Source organism: Hypomesus transpacificus, chromosome 2, assembly GCF_021917145.1.
Source record: "Hypomesus transpacificus isolate Combined female chromosome 2, fHypTra1, whole genome shotgun sequence".
Taxonomy (NCBI): Eukaryota; Metazoa; Chordata; class Actinopteri; order Osmeriformes; family Osmeridae; genus Hypomesus; species Hypomesus transpacificus.
The window spans coordinates 3,482,770-3,499,616 of NC_061061.1; the positions used below are offsets into that span (position 1 = coordinate 3,482,770).

At 42.4% G+C, this 16,847-nt stretch overlaps 1 protein-coding gene across 1 annotated transcript; it reads right to left on the reverse strand.

Moving 5' to 3' along the window:
- Nucleotides 1-11,791: 11,791 nt before the first annotated feature.
- On the reverse strand, nt 11,792-15,956 carry LOC124479482 (hyaluronan synthase 1-like). The gene is made up of 5 exons (XM_047038245.1): nt 15,893-15,956; nt 14,578-15,278; nt 14,179-14,404; nt 13,820-13,952; nt 11,792-13,577 (listed from the first exon to the last, which is right to left on the reverse strand). Exons 2-5 carry the CDS (start codon nt 15,262-15,264, stop codon nt 12,902-12,904), a joined length of 1,722 nt encoding a protein of 573 aa, XP_046894201.1. The 5' UTR covers nt 15,265-15,278; nt 15,893-15,956; the 3' UTR covers nt 11,792-12,901.
- Nucleotides 15,957-16,847: the final 891 nt, after the last annotated feature.

Sequence of the window (16,847 nt, forward strand, 5' to 3'; positions counted from 1 at the left end):
CAGCATTAGTTGATTTAGAAATAAGTGTCACTCCAACTCAGCTGCCAATTAGACGGCAGCATTCATAGTGTCCGGAGTATTGAGATAATTATTGTCAACTGTGTTTCATTTGGCTAATTGCATTGCACCTCCACCTGTGTGGTTAGTATGGGCGCTTCATTTCCTACCTTTCATTTCCCTGCACTCCTTTCAAAGACTTGTCCTATCTTCATTCCCAATTACCACTGTCAAAACATTCTCATTGTCATGATTAAACAACTCAAAATTAAAAAAATAATAGTTATGAATTGGAGATCTAGGTACAGTGCATAGCGTGTTCAGATTGCTTCAGTATAAAGTATATAGTAAGAGGGCGACAGAGAGCAGGGGGGCCACCAGGAGCAGCAGACTCACGGTGAGGCTCTGTGCGTTGTTGCACAGGTTGCCATCACAACAGTCCAGCTTGAAGCTCATGCCTGGCAGTTCAGAGGACATGGACCCTGCACACATACTCTTGCTGGCACATCCCTTCATGGAAACCTTCTGGCCTGAGACGTCAGCTGCAACAAGCACAAGAAGCACTGTTATTCCCTCATAAGTGAAATGTGAATTATTTGGGAGTATAATGGAGAGCCAATCAGGCAAAACAGTAGTCAAAGTTGCGATACAGCTATTCTAGGGTGTTGAGGTAATCCTGGCCGTTGCATGTGAAGGACTGTTTCCCATTAAGGGTACCACTGCTGGATTCTGTGGAGCAGAAATAAAGAAGCACTGAAGTTACCATAGGCTATAGACATTGTATAACCGGGGGAGAGTTTTCTCATTGCACATTAACATGACAATCTTTTTTGAATTTGTCAATAGAATGTCAGATTCCTATTTAGACGAATACAGTTTATCATAGGCTGTTCTGTGTGTGTCTGAAGAGTGAAAAATAAAATTACTCCATCAAATTCCTTTTCTTTCTTACTGTAAAACAAACTTTCACAAGAAGAGGTTGCTTGGAGGTGAAGGAAATCCTTTCCTCAGATCAATGATCTGCACGCAGCTTTCTGCTTAGTCACATTAGAATACTTCCTCATTGTTAATGGGAGCAGCATGTCTCCCATGTGTTGGCAGCTGGCTGAGAGGGCTCCTCCCTGCACTGACGCAGGCCAGCGAAGGCCAGACTGGGTGGGGGAGCCCGCCAGCCTAATGGAAAACAGCCATGAGGGGAAGTGATGTCTGGCTTTGTCATAGACCCTCGTGGTGGTACGACCCCCCTTGCCTCCCTGTACTCACACACACACACATCCTATTGAATGCCCTTGTTCACTCCCTCACCCAAGATTCACACCAGGCATGTTTTTATGTGGAAAATGATGATAATCTGTGGTGAAACTCTCCTATAGACTCCCATGCTTTCCGATGAAGATGCAAGCTTTAAGGTGGTTTAAGATGAAACGTAGAGAATCTTTCACAAAAGAGAAATACAAGCAGAAAAACCTCTGCCAAACCTTGAAACGAAGATAGCCTAATTTTGTTATCAATTCCTCAAATTAACATGCTGTAGTTGTATTTATTGAGTAAGATGTAATTACATTTAACTAAACTGAATGGGAATGTTCTTATTTATTGAAACAAAAATTGTATCAAAAACAAGCACTCCAAACCACTTTACATGAATGGGCAGCCGTTCTAGAATTAAGACCAGCGGATATCAAAGATGACTTGGAGTGGGATCTACAACCAAAAGCCATGCAACAACTGGTGACTGACTCTATAATGACTAGATTTCATGCAGTGTCACAGCCAAGAAAAATACACATCACCACATCAGTCAGTCTCTCAGTCACAGAGAGAGAGAGCATGGCTGTGGTGTAGATGTTGGTGTGGGTTCAGCAGGATTCATTCTCAGCCCTGTCTCATGAGCCACAGTGACGCTGACCTCCTGGGCATCCCCGTCATGAGTGTGTGAGAAACTATCCCACTTGGACCGTCTGGAGTATTTAACAAACACAGTACCAGTAAATTGCCTGATATCGATCCAAGTTTTGTTCTCTGGTGCTGGCTGTCAGCAAACAAAGAACAGTCTCTGGTTCTGTAGAATCTGGGATTGGGCCTGTGGTTTGAATTAGGGTTTAGAATCCAGTCTCTAAGGAGATGAGTAGTACCACCTCGGCATGACTCTGAAATTAGTGAAACTTTATTTAAAAAGGTAAGTTATCCATATTCTATTGAACCTGGAAGTTTATCGATAGGGCCTTACACAATATTTTAACACCATTGTGATCATACTGTCCTAATCATTACTGATTATTATTATTATTATTTTTGAAACATGCCAAGTTCATTCTGGTCACAAAAGACAAGTGAGTAAAGAGTCTGTTTTGGAGCTCATTGCATTTCAGGGTGTTGTCAGTCTCCCAGTTCATGTATAATTGATTGTATTTTGAAGTTTTCCTTCTCTTTAAAAAGATTCCAACCGACATCACACCCACTGAACTGTCATAAAAACATTTGTATGAAGAATAAAACAAACACATGGCAACCGACACAGTCCCTCCCTTCATCGGTTAGATTGTGTATGAAAACCAGACAAACTGTTGAGTGGCTGGGGGTATGTTGATCTATATTCTTCCAACAACTCACACAATGTCACACAACCTTTTTCAGCTCAATCAAGATAAATCAGAGGTTTTGGTCATCGGTGAAAAGGATGATAGAGGAATCCCAATACTCCCCCTTACCCCTTCCCCTTAGTTTTGCGCGTTCCCGTGAGAGCTAGGGGTGTCCCAATACTCTTTTGGAGCTAGGGGTAGGGCTAATGCACATTTAACAACATTGGCACTTATGTAACACAAAGTGCCAGGCTAAAAACCTAGGTGTCTTATCGCTAAGCTGCAACCTTTTCTCTCTCAGGCTGACACTGAAAGACTGATGCATGCCTTTATCACAAGCAAGTTGGGCCACTGTAGCACTCTCTTCTCTGGTCTTCCAAAGAAAGCTATTTGTTTGTTTGTTTGTTTGTTTTTATGCTCCCCGCCTTTGGAATACTCACCAGAGAACCTAAGAAAGGCTAAAACCGTAGAAAGATCTTGATATTGTAGGTGGTGAATTGAAAGGCCAGAGACGCTTCGTGTTTGTCCCTGGCTTGGGAACCACAATTCACTTTTGGTTGGATTCTCAGGGAGATAATTGACTCGTTAATAGCTGAATCCAATTTTAGAAATGTGCACAAATGCATTACCTGTGAGCTTGAGCGCTAAACAGCTAATGACATGAAAGTGACGTAGGTAAAAATGGCCTGCTTGATCAGAGCACCAACCTTAAAGTATGCATTCTCACTAATCAGTAGTTTATCTCTACTATAATATAGATTTAACCACTGACCTAGTAGAAATTGTAATCGATCATTCAGGGGCTCCGGTAACTTCCTTCGGAGCGTGGAGATCCACTGTAAGTGACTCAGAGGCCTTAAGTTAAAACCTACTTCAAAAGTCTATGTTTATAAACAGTATTAGCCGCATCAACCAGACTAGATCACAGTTTTCACCGCCCTGACGTGATAGATACGTTTCAAGGAGAACAAGTTAAAATGCAAAATAATAGTTTATTATCTAAAAAGTAAGATTATCAATACAATGATAATGAAATATCATCAAATACAAAATATACCTTCAGAGCAATGGTTTACAAAGGTATTCACAATGAAGACTTGACGCCTAACGCACTGGAGCTGTATTGTAAACAGAACTCAAAGTGATTGGTAAAAACTTCTCCCTATATACACCCACATCTGACTAAAATGGGGACCGACCATATGACAGAAAAGTTATCTGACGTATACAAATTCAAATTGGAGCATTAATCAAGGCTGCAGTAGACCAAGTGGAGCCCTTGCAAGACAGGTTAATATGTTAAACACATGTTGGTTTGCTGCAGGCACAAACTCTGTAAACCCTGTACATGTACATGTTACAGTATTAAAATTATTACTAAAATGTAATACATAAAATAAGAAACAAAAGCATATCAAACATGACATTAAAAGCTGCTAAGAACGATATTTACAAGAACACAACTTTTAATGAGAATTTCAGAGTCTTCCTCTGTCCACCTTCCTCTTCAACTGTTGAGATCACCTCTCCAGAGGTGTGTCATTAAGGTGTGATTGTCATTTTAGCATTCATGCAAATCAACAACTGTCCCAGACGAGTGTCTGGGTGACCAGTGACAAAGGAGCTGCCAAAACAGCCCTGCAATATGTATTGTAGTCCCCCAAAAAACGTCATGGATAGGGACGTCGTAGTCTGCAGCGTCTCTTCACCATTCTCCTAAGCGGGATTTAAAATCCAGCAGCACAGATAGATACTTCATGGTCTGTACTGTCCCTTGATCAAATCAAACCACATTTTATTTGTTATAGTCACAGAGGGCTTCACATACACCCATAGAACGGCCCCTCAACCTCACTAGAAAAAACTCACCAAAGGAGAGAAAATGGAAGAAACCTTGGAAATGAGATTCAGTGAGGGATCCACTCCTCCAGAGACGGTTGATGAAAAAGAGGTGCAGAACACAGGCTAAACATAATCATACAACAGTGAAGTGTGGGTGTAGAAAATGTTTTGACGTTGAAGTAAAAATTGCTGGTTGATGTTGAACTATTCTCGGATACGGACACTACGGTGAAAGCTGACATTATCCCAAACCACCATTAGAAACAAGTGTGAACAATTTCGAGTCATTGTGTTTTACAGATAACAACTGTGTTGTAGTTGTGTTTGTTGTTTGCAGCATGTGTTTACCATTTATCACAGTGAAAAACTATTTTTGTGAACGAGAATGTATTTAGAGCTTTGCCAAAAGAGTATCTGATTTCACAAATTGGTTGAGATCACTGAACATTTGATTCAGAGAATGGGGTTCATTGTTTACAACTGGCCTATTTATTTGCCTGACAGATTTGGCTGGTACACTCAGGACCTCTTGAAATCACTGATTTTGGTCAGCTGAGTTAGGAGACTCAGGTGAGGTAGTATTTGAGCATGATTTGTTCAGTGTTCAGACAAATCATCTTGGCTGAATGGTTCTGCTTCGTGACAGCTCTCTGCCTGAGACACGCAACTTGACAATCCGTCTCAACCTCAGTGACAGAGAGCTTGGATATCCATAGTTCCTCCCTGATAGATTGAGCTAACACAGGGCCAGGGGTGGAGGCTGGGTGGGGAGAGATCCAAGGAAATATGAGCGTTTGTTAACAAACGCCCTGTAAACATTGGTCAGGATGACTGGATGTGTGTAGTATGACAGTGATGTTGTAAACTGATGAAGCAGCCCACTTGGAAACTCCTGTCTGAAGTTAGATAGTTCAAGTTTAAGTTCAAGTCTTTTATTTGTCAGGTACACAGAACAACACAAGGTCAGAATGGGCACTGAAATTCTTAAGACAAGACAACGCAAGCACCTGGCATAACATAACATAAGTACACGGAACACAATTTACATCTATGCTGAGCTTAAATAAGAGAAACTTCCTAAATATACAGAGAGCAGTAAATATCGACTATACTAACCCTAATAGTAAAACTTCCTCAATTACAGATAACAATAGATAGTACACTATACTAACCCTAAATGCACAAAAAAACTGTTTCAACCCTATAACCTATTCTAACCTAAGTGGAGTACAGTACAATAGTGCAAATTTGCAGATCAGTGACTATGTCAATGACCATACAGGAGCCTGTTGGCGAGGTACAGTAGTGCAAGTTACTGATAGTGCAACCAGTAGCTGAAAGTGACAGTGTATAAGTGACTAGTGTGCAGAAAAATAATGTCCATATCAGTGTCCATTCAGAAGCCTGATGGCCCTTGGGTAGAAACTGTTGTCCAGTCTGCGTGTGCGCGACCGGATGCTGCGGTAACGCCTGCCAGAAGGCAACAGGGTAAAGAGACTGAAGGATGGGTGGGAACAGTCTCTTAGAATCCTGCCGGCTTTCCTTAGGCAACGTGTGTGGTAGGTGTCCTGTAGGGCTTGGAGCTTCCTGCCGATGATGAACTCAGCAGAACGGACCACACTTCTTAGGGCCTTGCGGTCCCAGTCTGTGCAGCTCCCATACCACACTGTAATACAACCAGTCAGAATGCAACAGTAGTCAAAGTTGCGATACAGCTATTCTAGGGTGTTGAGGTAATCCTGGCCGTTGCATGTGAAGGACTGTTTCCCATTAAGGGTACCACTGCTGGATTCTGTGGAGCAGAAATAAAGAAGCACTGAAGTTACCATAGGCTATAGACATTGTATAACCGGGGGAGAGTTTTCTCATTGCACATTAACATGACAATCTTTTTTGAATTTGTCAATAGAATGTCAGATTCCTATTTAGACGAATACAGTTTATCATAGGCTGTTCTGTGTGTGTCTGAAGAGTGAAAAATAAAATTACTCCATCAAATTCCTTTTCTTTCTTACTGTAAAACAAACTTTCACAAGAAGAGGTTGCTTGGAGGTGAAGGAAATCCTTTCCTCAGATCAATGATCTGCACGCAGCTTTCTGCTTAGTCACATTAGAATACTTCCTCATTGTTAATGGGAGCAGCATGTCTCCCATGTGTTGGCAGCTGGCTGAGAGGGCTCCTCCCTGCACTGACGCAGGCCAGCGAAGGCCAGACTGGGTGGGGGAGCCCGCCAGCCTAATGGAAAACAGCCATGAGGGGAAGTGATGTCTGGCTTTGTCATAGACCCTCGTGGTGGTACGACCCCCCTTGCCTCCCTGTACTCACACACACACACATCCTATTGAATGCCCTTGTTCACTCCCTCACCCAAGATTCACACCAGGCATGTTTTTATGTGGAAAATGATGATAATCTGTGGTGAAACTCTCCTATAGACTCCCATGCTTTCCGATGAAGATGCAAGCTTTAAGGTGGTTTAAGATGAAACGTAGAGAATCTTTCACAAAAGAGAAATACAAGCAGAAAAACCTCTGCCAAACCTTGAAACGAAGATAGCCTAATTTTGTTATCAATTCCTCAAATTAACATGCTGTAGTTGTATTTATTGAGTAAGATGTAATTACATTTAACTAAACTGAATGGGAATGTTCTTATTTATTGAAACAAAAATTGTATCAAAAACAAGCACTCCAAACCACTTTACATGAATGGGCAGCCGTTCTAGAATTAAGACCAGCGGATATCAAAGATGACTTGGAGTGGGATCTACAACCAAAAGCCATGCAACAACTGGTGACTGACTCTATAATGACTAGATTTCATGCAGTGTCACAGCCAAGAAAAATACACATCACCACATCAGTCAGTCTCTCAGTCACAGAGAGAGAGAGCATGGCTGTGGTGTAGATGTTGGTGTGGGTTCAGCAGGATTCATTCTCAGCCCTGTCTCATGAGCCACAGTGACGCTGACCTCCTGGGCATCCCCGTCATGAGTGTGTGAGAAACTATCCCACTTGGACCGTCTGGAGTATTTAACAAACACAGTACCAGTAAATTGCCTGATATCGATCCAAGTTTTGTTCTCTGGTGCTGGCTGTCAGCAAACAAAGAACAGTCTCTGGTTCTGTAGAATCTGGGATTGGGCCTGTGGTTTGAATTAGGGTTTAGAATCCAGTCTCTAAGGAGATGAGTAGTACCACCTCGGCATGACTCTGAAATTAGTGAAACTTTATTTAAAAAGGTAAGTTATCCATATTCTATTGAACCTGGAAGTTTATCGATAGGGCCTTACACAATATTTTAACACCATTGTGATCATACTGTCCTAATCATTACTGATTATTATTATTATTATTTTTGAAACATGCCAAGTTCATTCTGGTCACAAAAGACAAGTGAGTAAAGAGTCTGTTTTGGAGCTCATTGCATTTCAGGGTGTTGTCAGTCTCCCAGTTCATGTATAATTGATTGTATTTTGAAGTTTTCCTTCTCTTTAAAAAGATTCCAACCGACATCACACCCACTGAACTGTCATAAAAACATTTGTATGAAGAATAAAACAAACACATGGCAACCGACACAGTCCCTCCCTTCATCGGTTAGATTGTGTATGAAAACCAGACAAACTGTTGAGTGGCTGGGGGTATGTTGATCTATATTCTTCCAACAACTCACACAATGTCACACAACCTTTTTCAGCTCAATCAAGATAAATCAGAGGTTTTGGTCATCGGTGAAAAGGATGATAGAGGAATCCCAATACTCCCCCTTACCCCTTCCCCTTAGTTTTGCGCGTTCCCGTGAGAGCTAGGGGTGTCCCAATACTCTTTTGGAGCTAGGGGTAGGGCTAATGCACATTTAACAACATTGGCACTTATGTAACACAAAGTGCCAGGCTAAAAACCTAGGTGTCTTATCGCTAAGCTGCAACCTTTTCTCTCTCAGGCTGACACTGAAAGACTGATGCATGCCTTTATCACAAGCAAGTTGGGCCACTGTAGCACTCTCTTCTCTGGTCTTCCAAAGAAAGCTATTTGTTTGTTTGTTTGTTTGTTTGTTTTTATGCTCCCCGCCTTTGGAATACTCACCAGAGAACCTAAGAAAGGCTAAAACCGTAGAAAGATCTTGATATTGTAGGTGGTGAATTGAAAGGCCAGAGACGCTTCGTGTTTGTCCCTGGCTTGGGAACCACAATTCACTTTTGGTTGGATTCTCAGGGAGATAATTGACTCGTTAATAGCTGAATCCAATTTTAGAAATGTGCACAAATGCATTACCTGTGAGCTTGAGCGCTAAACAGCTAATGACATGAAAGTGACGTAGGTAAAAATGGCCTGCTTGATCAGAGCACCAACCTTAAAGTATGCATTCTCACTAATCAGTAGTTTATCTCTACTATAATATAGATTTAACCACTGACCTAGTAGAAATTGTAATCGATCATTCAGGGGCTCCGGTAACTTCCTTCGGAGCGTGGAGATCCACTGTAAGTGACTCAGAGGCCTTAAGTTAAAACCTACTTCAAAAGTCTATGTTTATAAACAGTATTAGCCGCATCAACCAGACTAGATCACAGTTTTCACCGCCCTGACGTGATAGATACGTTTCAAGGAGAACAAGTTAAAATGCAAAATAATAGTTTATTATCTAAAAAGTAAGATTATCAATACAATGATAATGAAATATCATCAAATACAAAATATACCTTCAGAGCAATGGTTTACAAAGGTATTCACAATGAAGACTTGACGCCTAACGCACTGGAGCTGTATTGTAAACAGAACTCAAAGTGATTGGTAAAAACTTCTCCCTATATACACCCACATCTGACTAAAATGGGGACCGACCATATGACAGAAAAGTTATCTGACGTATACAAATTCAAATTGGAGCATTAATCAAGGCTGCAGTAGACCAAGTGGAGCCCTTGCAAGACAGGTTAATATGTTAAACACATGTTGGTTTGCTGCAGGCACAAACTCTGTAAACCCTGTACATGTACATGTTACAGTATTAAAATTATTACTAAAATGTAATACATAAAATAAGAAACAAAAGCATATCAAACATGACATTAAAAGCTGCTAAGAACGATATTTACAAGAACACAACTTTTAATGAGAATTTCAGAGTCTTCCTCTGTCCACCTTCCTCTTCAACTGTTGAGATCACCTCTCCAGAGGTGTGTCATTAAGGTGTGATTGTCATTTTAGCATTCATGCAAATCAACAACTGTCCCAGACGAGTGTCTGGGTGACCAGTGACAAAGGAGCTGCCAAAACAGCCCTGCAATATGTATTGTAGTCCCCCAAAAAACGTCATGGATAGGGACGTCGTAGTCTGCAGCGTCTCTTCACCATTCTCCTAAGCGGGATTTAAAATCCAGCAGCACAGATAGATACTTCATGGTCTGTACTGTCCCTTGATCAAATCAAACCACATTTTATTTGTTATAGTCACAGAGGGCTTCACATACACCCATAGAACGGCCCCTCAACCTCACTAGAAAAAACTCACCAAAGGAGAGAAAATGGAAGAAACCTTGGAAATGAGATTCAGTGAGGGATCCACTCCTCCAGAGACGGTTGATGAAAAAGAGGTGCAGAACACAGGCTAAACATAATCATACAACAGTGAAGTGTGGGTGTAGAAAATGTTTTGACGTTGAAGTAAAAATTGCTGGTTGATGTTGAACTATTCTCGGATACGGACACTACGGTGAAAGCTGACATTATCCCAAACCACCATTAGAAACAAGTGTGAACAATTTCGAGTCATTGTGTTTTACAGATAACAACTGTGTTGTAGTTGTGTTTGTTGTTTGCAGCATGTGTTTACCATTTATCACAGTGAAAAACTATTTTTGTGAACGAGAATGTATTTAGAGCTTTGCCAAAAGAGTATCTGATTTCACAAATTGGTTGAGATCACTGAACATTTGATTCAGAGAATGGGGTTCATTGTTTACAACTGGCCTATTTATTTGCCTGACAGATTTGGCTGGTACACTCAGGACCTCTTGAAATCACTGATTTTGGTCAGCTGAGTTAGGAGACTCAGGTGAGGTAGTATTTGAGCATGATTTGTTCAGTGTTCAGACAAATCATCTTGGCTGAATGGTTCTGCTTCGTGACAGCTCTCTGCCTGAGACACGCAACTTGACAATCCGTCTCAACCTCAGTGACAGAGAGCTTGGATATCCATAGTTCCTCCCTGATAGATTGAGCTAACACAGGGCCAGGGGTGGAGGCTGGGTGGGGAGAGATCCAAGGAAATATGAGCGTTTGTTAACAAACGCCCTGTAAACATTGGTCAGGATGACTGGATGTGTGTAGTATGACAGTGATGTTGTAAACTGATGAAGCAGCCCACTTGGAAACTCCTGTCTGAAGTTAGATAGTTCAAGTTTAAGTTCAAGTCTTTTATTTGTCAGGTACACAGAACAACACAAGGTCAGAATGGGCACTGAAATTCTTAAGACAAGACAACGCAAGCACCTGGCATAACATAACATAAGTACACGGAACACAATTTACATCTATGCTGAGCTTAAATAAGAGAAACTTCCTAAATATACAGAGAGCAGTAAATATCGACTATACTAACCCTAATAGTAAAACTTCCTCAATTACAGATAACAATAGATAGTACACTATACTAACCCTAAATGCACAAAAAAACTGTTTCAACCCTATAACCTATTCTAACCTAAGTGGAGTACAGTACAATAGTGCAAATTTGCAGATCAGTGACTATGTCAATGACCATACAGGAGCCTGTTGGCGAGGTACAGTAGTGCAAGTTACTGATAGTGCAACCAGTAGCTGAAAGTGACAGTGTATAAGTGACTAGTGTGCAGAAAAATAATGTCCATATCAGTGTCCATTCAGAAGCCTGATGGCCCTTGGGTAGAAACTGTTGTCCAGTCTGCGTGTGCGCGACCGGATGCTGCGGTAACGCCTGCCAGAAGGCAACAGGGTAAAGAGACTGAAGGATGGGTGGGAACAGTCTCTTAGAATCCTGCCGGCTTTCCTTAGGCAACGTGTGTGGTAGGTGTCCTGTAGGGCTTGGAGCTTCCTGCCGATGATGAACTCAGCAGAACGGACCACACTTCTTAGGGCCTTGCGGTCCCAGTCTGTGCAGCTCCCATACCACACTGTAATACAACCAGTCAGAATGCTCTCTATAGTATATCTGTAAAAGTTAGTGAGGATGACTGAGTCCATACCAAACTTCTTCTCTCCTCGGGAAGAAGAGGCGCTTACGGGCCGCTTTGACCACCTTGTCCGTGTGAACAGACGTAAGTGCAGGTCAAAGCAACTGATGATGAATGAAACAAAAATCACTTCTCTTTATCGTCTGTAGAAAACGTTTATTTGTTCATCGCTTGAGTCCCAAAGAAATGATCAATTCACATTAACATTTTCCAAAATACATTATCAAATACAATAGAAAGTGCTTTAAAACATATTCAAAAACATATACAATAATATAAAAAAAACAAGCAAAGAGTCTCCATACTTCACATGCCCCAAGAATCGTTGGCTGTGACATGCATGATGATGAATAATACAGTTCTACCTCTATTGTCTGGATTGTCTTTCTGCTGGCACTGTAAACATGATGAAACAGCAGTCCATATTTCCAGACTAATCTGAGGGTCTAGGGCACCCAACTGGTCCTGCTCTCTGCTGCTTCTCTCTCCTCTATCATTATCTCCATGCTTCATCTCACACATCACATCCAGCTCTCCTGCTGAGCAAAGGTTCCCTCACATAGGGGACGCTGTTAATACTTCATTTGTCTCGGTGGGGGATTCAAGGAGGAGGAGGAGAACATCCGCTTTCCAGTGCTTGTTTTGTAAAGAGCGTCTTTTTCAGAGACAAGGACCATCTATCCATGTGCAGCGATTAGATGCAAAGGTTAAAACACATTATTTCTTCAATATCATGAGGTTTCCAAACGGCGCTTCACGACACATTCTGCAGTGAACTCTGAGCTGTCTCTGAGTCAGAGTCCTTGTCATTACAATCTACAGTATCAATGGCTCCAAACACATCATTACATGAGGAAACACCATCATTGAATAGTTTTGTTCCATACAACTGAGTTTTAGTGCAGACTGTTCTGTGATCTCCTGAGAAGTACAGTACGTGGGCTTCAAGCTCATTTTCATTTAGTTGTGCTAACACAGCTGTAAAAACTCCTGGTTCTGCAGCACATAGCAACATGGCACAAGGTACAACTACACTGTAAACTGTTAATGCACAGATGGTGTAGCTGTCAATCAGGAACTGATCTTTTCGGTGAATGCTACAGCAGCTGCATAAAAGCCATGTGTCCGATAAATTATAATACCAACAAAACAAAACAAGCAAGAAAATAAATTAAACACACAAATACTTAACAATTGTATTGTTAAAAAAAATAAAAAGTGAATGCGTTTAAGTCTGTTTCACCCCTCAAGGGAACGCAACCTCTACACACTGACATTGTAACTCTGGGAGCGTTTCCGGCAGACCCTGCGGAACCACACCCAGTAGAGGATGACCATGAAGAGCCAGTAACACACATAGGCAACAGAACCGAATATCAGAAACTTGGTTTCCTCAATCTTAGCTGCACTGTTCCAGTCCTTCTGGGTCTCCTTGTAGATGGTGAAGGACAGCCCACTCAACAAGATGGCCGCCCACACCGACAGGGGGAGCAGGGGCATGTAGTTCCCCGCCTTCTTGAGTCTGCCGGAGGTCCCCCAGCTGCTCTTGTTCATGGTGAGGATGGCAAAGTACTTGGCAGGCAGCAGGCTGGTCATGTAAAGGGCGGAGTACAGGGACATGAACACCATCACCAGGTCTTTTCGCAGCAGGCAGGCGTACGCTGCCTTCACCAGACCAATCAGCTGGATGCAGCACAGGACCCAGAGGATGTCCCACAAGGTGCCCGTCCAGAATAACTGGATGATGGTCGCCGTGACGAAGAAGGGGAAGATGCCAGAGACGATGGCCTCGTAGGTCATCCAGAGGTGGTGCTTGTGCCACCACATGGCATTGTACAGCCATTCCCTAAAGTAGGACTTGGTCCAGCGTGTCTGCTGGCTGAGCCAGCGTAAGAACTGAGCAGGAGTCTCCGTGTAGCACTTGGAGTGTGCGGTGTACCTGACAAGAGAAGGCGTGGAGAGGTAATCAATGAGCATCAAAATAGTAAACGAGCACAGCGTGACATGCGCTTTCTTTCAGTTTTTCAGCCCTGCAATTTTTCGCAAATGGGTATAATTGGCCAAAGTGGATTTAGGGAAATTGACTCTGAGTTCAATTTAAAAGAGAGATGATGAAAATAACAGCCTGTGAACAATGCGGGTAAGCTACATCACTCGTAGCTTGTCAAGCGCTGTACTCACTTAGTGGCGTAGCCCATACTGAGCATTCGGTTGGTGAGGTGCCTGTCATCCCCGAATGTGCAGTGAGTTCCCAGGAACATCTGATTGTACCAGGACTCTAGAAACTGCTGGAGAAGGTCATTCCTGTACAGTCCTAAGGTAAACAAACAATTAGAAAAATCAGGAAAAATAGGATGAAGAGTAATTGGGAATCTGTTTATGACCCGAGTCACTTTTATTCCTTAGGTTTTGAGAGTGTCCAAGTCTGCACACTTTACTAGCATGTAGTATTAGGCTCTCATGCAAACATCGTGTCATCATATTTTACTTTATCATGATAACGTCTTACAGTACGGTCAAGTATTAAGATTCTTTCTTACCCAGGGGCCCGCTGATGCAGGAGACGCAGTTGAAGAAGGATTGGCAGGCCCTCTCGATGTTGAAGGCCATCCAGTACCTGAGGCTGCTCATGAAGCTGATGTAGGACTCCTTCAGGTTCAGGATCATCACGTCTCCTCCCACCGCACCGTAGCTGGGGTCGCTCTCCAGCACTTTGCACAGCTCCAGTGTGGCCAGAGTATCCAGCTTGGTGTCAGAATCACACACCTGGGGGGAGGGGGGAAAGAGACACTGGTGAGGAGGAGGAACAATGAGAGAGAGTCTGGATTCTATCGTGTGGTTTCGATTGGTTTGAAATGTGCCAGTGTTCTATTTGCTCTGACACTATCAATCTTAGGCAAAGACGAATTTGGACAGATTCTCCGAAAGCAGAATCTCACCTGTATGTAGTCTACAGAGGATCCCAGGGCCTTGAATGCTGTGTACATGACCTCCCTCTTCCCGCCCCACTTCTGCATGATGCACACACATCTCCTGCTGTTTATCAGGTCCTCCACCTCCCTCCTCTGAGGGTCCTCTCCCATCCCATAACCAGCATCTCCCCCTGGGCCGTTCGCTCCGGCCACACCCCCTTCTCTGGTGGGGTCCCAAGTATGGTAGTTGTTCTTCCACACATAGCAGCCAGGGTCCTGGTCGGCAAACACCTCCCGGAACATCTCCAGCATGTACAGGTCGTCCTCTGAGTTTCCATCCACCACCATGATGACCCGTAGCAGCTCCGGGGGGTAATTGAGACCCCGGATGGAGTGGAGGCACTCTCGGAGGTAGGCCGGGTCCTCCTGGTAGGCGGAGATGGTGAGGCCGATGGTCTTGGTGAAGGTGCAGGCCGCCTTGCGGGCTCTCATGCGCCGGTGCTCCATGTAGGCAAACAGGCTCTGGAGCAGCACATGGAGCCCCAACAGCAGGCCATAGAAGCCGAAGGAGATGATGCCGTACTGGGACGACACCAGCTGGAAACCCTTTACGTAGGCCCACACCATCACCCCGAGGACACAGAGGGCGAAGAGGAAAGTGAAGAAGGCACGGACTATCAAGCCCGCTCTCCTCAGCAGTGGTTTCAGTTCCATTCTGTTTCTTTTGTCTGTCAATAACAGACAAAAAAAGAAAAAACTGTATAAGAGTATATCATTACCTTGTCTTTCTTGATGGCCTGTCAGAGTTTTGTAAGAGGGTGACTATAATTCTAATTTGAATGTATTCTTTAATGGAGCTGTGTCTATGCATAAAATACCTAATACATTAAGTGGAGTGCATAATGTGCATAAACTAAAGACAACAGCAACTACAACAATGCGTTCAATTACAAATTCAACAATTATTCAAGATTTTGAAAACCTGTAATAATAACCGTATAATACAATATTCATATTAATAATAATAATACAGTCCCAAACGTATTATTACCAGCAATCACAGTGATGATAATTGTCTAAAGAATGGTTAGCCTTGTTTTCAATTAAGTCATGAAACATTTGTCAACTTTGGTACACATCAGGCTAGAGCAGTTCAAAAATCCTGCCAGAAAAACATTGCATCAAACCATGTTTTTATTTAATCAATCTTTAAAAGATAGCAAGTTTGCTTGGTTTTCTTTATGACGTCGGCTTGATGAATATTTATGAATATATCTTCGACTAATGAGAGAATTATTTCACTAAGTGTTGAGTAAATAACCGTTTGGGTATGTGTAATTACCTTCTATGCATCCAATGTTCCTTCGTTCCTGAATTTTTCGAGGCTTCCCCTCTTTGTAACTCCCTCTTTGGTCTGGCAACTTTAGTGAGGATCATTGCTTTATAAACTTGAGGACACTTGAGAATTACAGTGAAGCCCATAGTAAATCGTCAGAGCAATTACACGTCGGTGAGTAAGCACATGTTGCGTCAAGGGTACGTTGTAGGAGTCCCGTAGCCTGTATCCTTGACAATTCAATAATCACAGAGAACATTCAGCTGAATTTTGTAAAAGATCCTGTGATTCCTTGATCACCCTCAATCGTATTACATATTTTTCTTATGTAACATCAATAAGAGACGAGATTTCAAGCAATAGCTTGCGTTCACTGAGCTTGATTAGGCCAACAGATTAGTGACGCTAGAGGTCAAACAAATCACACTCATCCTGGTAAAATAGCTGTCACTCATCCACGTGCAAACATTTGCCTACGAGCAGACACGCTCAGCATCTTTTGATGAGCTGAGTATCAGTGTAATCGTGGATGGTCAAGTCGTTTTCTGCCCTCTAGTGGCGAGTAATAACAGCATACGCGCAACAACAAATATTACCGACCATAACGAATTTTTAATGACGTGTTTTAGTTGACAAATTAAATCAGACATCATCAAGAATATAACTGATTACACATATAAATATAACATTTCAAAATATCTGAATGAAAAATAAAAGTTATAATGTTTAAAACATATTTTTAGAGACCCTATGTTTAGACAGGTTTAAAAACCATCAGTGTCATTGAATATGCTCACTTCACATGTCACAGTAGCATAACACAACAACCTTCTCTGGTTCAAGCATCACTGGGAGGCAGCATTTGTAAACCCAACCCATGTGCTTAGCCTGAGTAGCATGGCTGACCCAATAAGCAGTTTGCTTTAATTTATAAAATCATTACAAGGTTTCAGTTGCCCCT

Coding starts and splice junctions, on each gene's coding strand:
- LOC124479482 (XM_047038245.1), bottom strand. CDS start 15,264: ATGGAACTGAAACCACTGCTGAGGAGAGCGGGCTTGATAGTCCGTGCC. Junction 13,953..14,178: donor CTGCATCAGCGGGCCCCTGG/GTAAGAAAGAAT, acceptor TGTTTACCTTAG/GACTGTACAGGAATGACCTT. Junction 13,578..13,819: donor AGTATGGGCTACGCCACTAA/GTGAGTACAGCG, acceptor TTCTCTTGTCAG/GTACACCGCACACTCCAAGT.